Here is a 2,482-nt window from a genome sequence, read left to right on the forward strand (position 1 = left end):
GTATCTTCACCGTCGGCGGCGGCCTCGCTTTCTGGGTCCTCTGCAGACTCCACTACGGTCTATTCTTCTCCCTATTAAACTGAATTGTTTGTTGCCCCCCCATGTGCTTGATAAAATGCTCAGCAGAAAGCAGACCTCCTCTAATGACTATTTGATGTTACTGAATCACTTGACTAGTATATAAACTTACAAATATCGTGCACAATCCTATTTGGTTCTTATTGACACACAGGCGATATGGGTAACTTGAAATAACTTGTTACATATTTGGATTATACCCTTCCGGAGAGTACCTCTTATACTTGCCTTCCAATTGCAATTGTGCCATTTAATGGAGTGTCCAATCAGGAAGAATGGTAGCATAAAGCCGAGGTTGCGACATTAGTATCTCAACGTTCGACGGGGACTCGGCTAATAGAAAGCCAGCCCTTGTGGATGGGTATATGGCCCTTTAGCCACATATCGGTCGTGAGTTGCTAGGAGTGGGTGGTTATAGTTTTAGTGTCCCTCTTTTTGACCCCCTAGCATTTTATAAGGACGGCCTTGCTCTTTTCTGTCATAGTTGGATGTACCGAAGTCTTGTTGTAACCATTATTAAGTGTTAAGGACTTATTAGTTGTTGACATACGCATAGTTCAGTTGTAGCATTAACATTTGCCTTACTTTCTAGCAGTTACTTAAGATGGAACTAGTCACATGGTTCATTGAAGTATAGCATTAACATTTGCCTTACTTTCTAGCAGTTACTTAAGATGGAACTAGTCACATGGTTCATTGAAGTAGCCTGTGTTTGATTGTCTATCTTTCTAGCAGTTACTTAAGATGGAACTAGTCACATGGTTCATTGAAGTAGCCTGTGTTTGATTGTCTATCGTTCTTTATGTTTCTTCCATTTTTCTACCTCTGATTTCAATCCTTCTTATGTTGACTTAGGAAAAGCATATAATATCACATTTAGCGATCATGTTATGTCGTAATGCCATGCAAAATAGGCTTAATCTACATGCGTTATATGCACTAAACCATTTTTTGGATACAAATAAGTTTGGCCATTCAGATATAGCCATATAGGCCTTGGCATACTTGACACTGTGGCTCTAAAACAACCGCAACAGCTGGTACCTAGCTAGCATTGCGCTTTTATTTGTAAATTTAGGATTGATCACACTATTTTCTAGAAGAGAAAAATGGCTGACACCCCCTATGCATTTAGAAACATGTGATCTCTACCTTCTTCAAAGCTTTTCTTTATCCTCTTTTTATCGCTTAATGTTTAAAAATATTAGTACTATTTTGTCTTTCTTTTCCTCTTCTCTCTCTTTTTCTCTTACCTCCCACTAACTCATCCATCCACCTCTTCACCTTCCTGTGATTTTTCCAGTCTCGTCTAGATCAGCAACCTTATTGGCAAGATCTCTCAGACTGGAACTCATTGATTTCTCTGAATTATTAAGACACCAACATCAATGCCTTATTGGCAAGATCTCTCAGACTGGAACTCATTGATTTCTCTGAATTATTAAGACACCAACATCAATGTCTCAATCAACCTCTTAGGTAACAATCAACTCATTGATTTCTCTGAATTATTAAGACACCAACATCAATGTCTCAATCAACCTCTTAGGTAACAATCTCAATTGAAGAAGCCTTGTGATCCTTGTCGAGTGACAATAAACTCCAATCTATTGCCACCAAAAAGAGATTGGAAAGAAACTCAGTCATACACGATAGTCTGGTATTATGATGCCTGGGTAATAATCTAGTAATTCTGGTCGATCAGCATATGACTGTAACCCTATATGTTTACAAATTTGGGTTCGGATTGGATCAACAGTTTGAGGAAAAAATCGATGGGGAAGGTGGACGAGGGATTAAGGGGGGAGGCGAGAGTGAAGAGAATAAAGGGGAGAGCTATGTTGCATAGGTACAGGTACGGGTATGAATACTATTACGAGTACGGGACACAACAAATTTGTAAGGTAGGGTAGGGGACACGACTATATAATTATTTATATACACATATATTATATATTAGAATTAATAATTTATATGGGAATAAGGATGAGAATTAAAGTTCCTATAACCTTTTATGTTTCTTTTATAATGCGGATTATAAATTGGAAAATCACTTGTCTTTGAACTAGACATCCAAATGGCCTTTCAAAATCATAATTCAGAATATGACCTATGTCCAACTACTTTCAAGAAGTGTATGTGAATTGTAGGATGTATGTCCTAAAAATGCATGACAACTATTTTAAATTAAAACATGTATTTGTATAATTGATTATGTGCCTGAATAGATGTATGCTTATATGCAACGAGGTTCCAAGGAGGTTGGGTATGGGTTCGGCTTCAAATAAGAAGTACCCAGGTAACATTGGGAGAGAGAGAGAGAGCGCAAAATGTTAAATTTGATATTCAACAAATATAAGGTGTAGATTCAATATGTTTAAGAATGTGTGTGTGTGTAGGTTGT

General features: G+C 37.6%; 1 protein-coding gene across 1 annotated transcript in view; it reads left to right on the forward strand.

Moving 5' to 3' along the window:
* The window catches only part of LOC109850724, a 3,728-nt gene that overhangs the window by 247 nt on the left and 999 nt on the right, over positions 1 to 2,482 (forward strand). Inside the window, 1 exon segment of the mRNA XM_020420794.1 lies at positions 1 to 57. This exon segment is cut by the window's left edge and continues 11 nt beyond it. Coding sequence (XP_020276383.1) covers positions 1 to 57 — 57 coding nt within the window.

This window comes from Asparagus officinalis, chromosome 7, assembly GCF_001876935.1.
Source record: "Asparagus officinalis chromosome 7, Aspof.V1, whole genome shotgun sequence".
NCBI lineage: Eukaryota > Viridiplantae > Streptophyta > Magnoliopsida > Asparagales > Asparagaceae > Asparagus > Asparagus officinalis.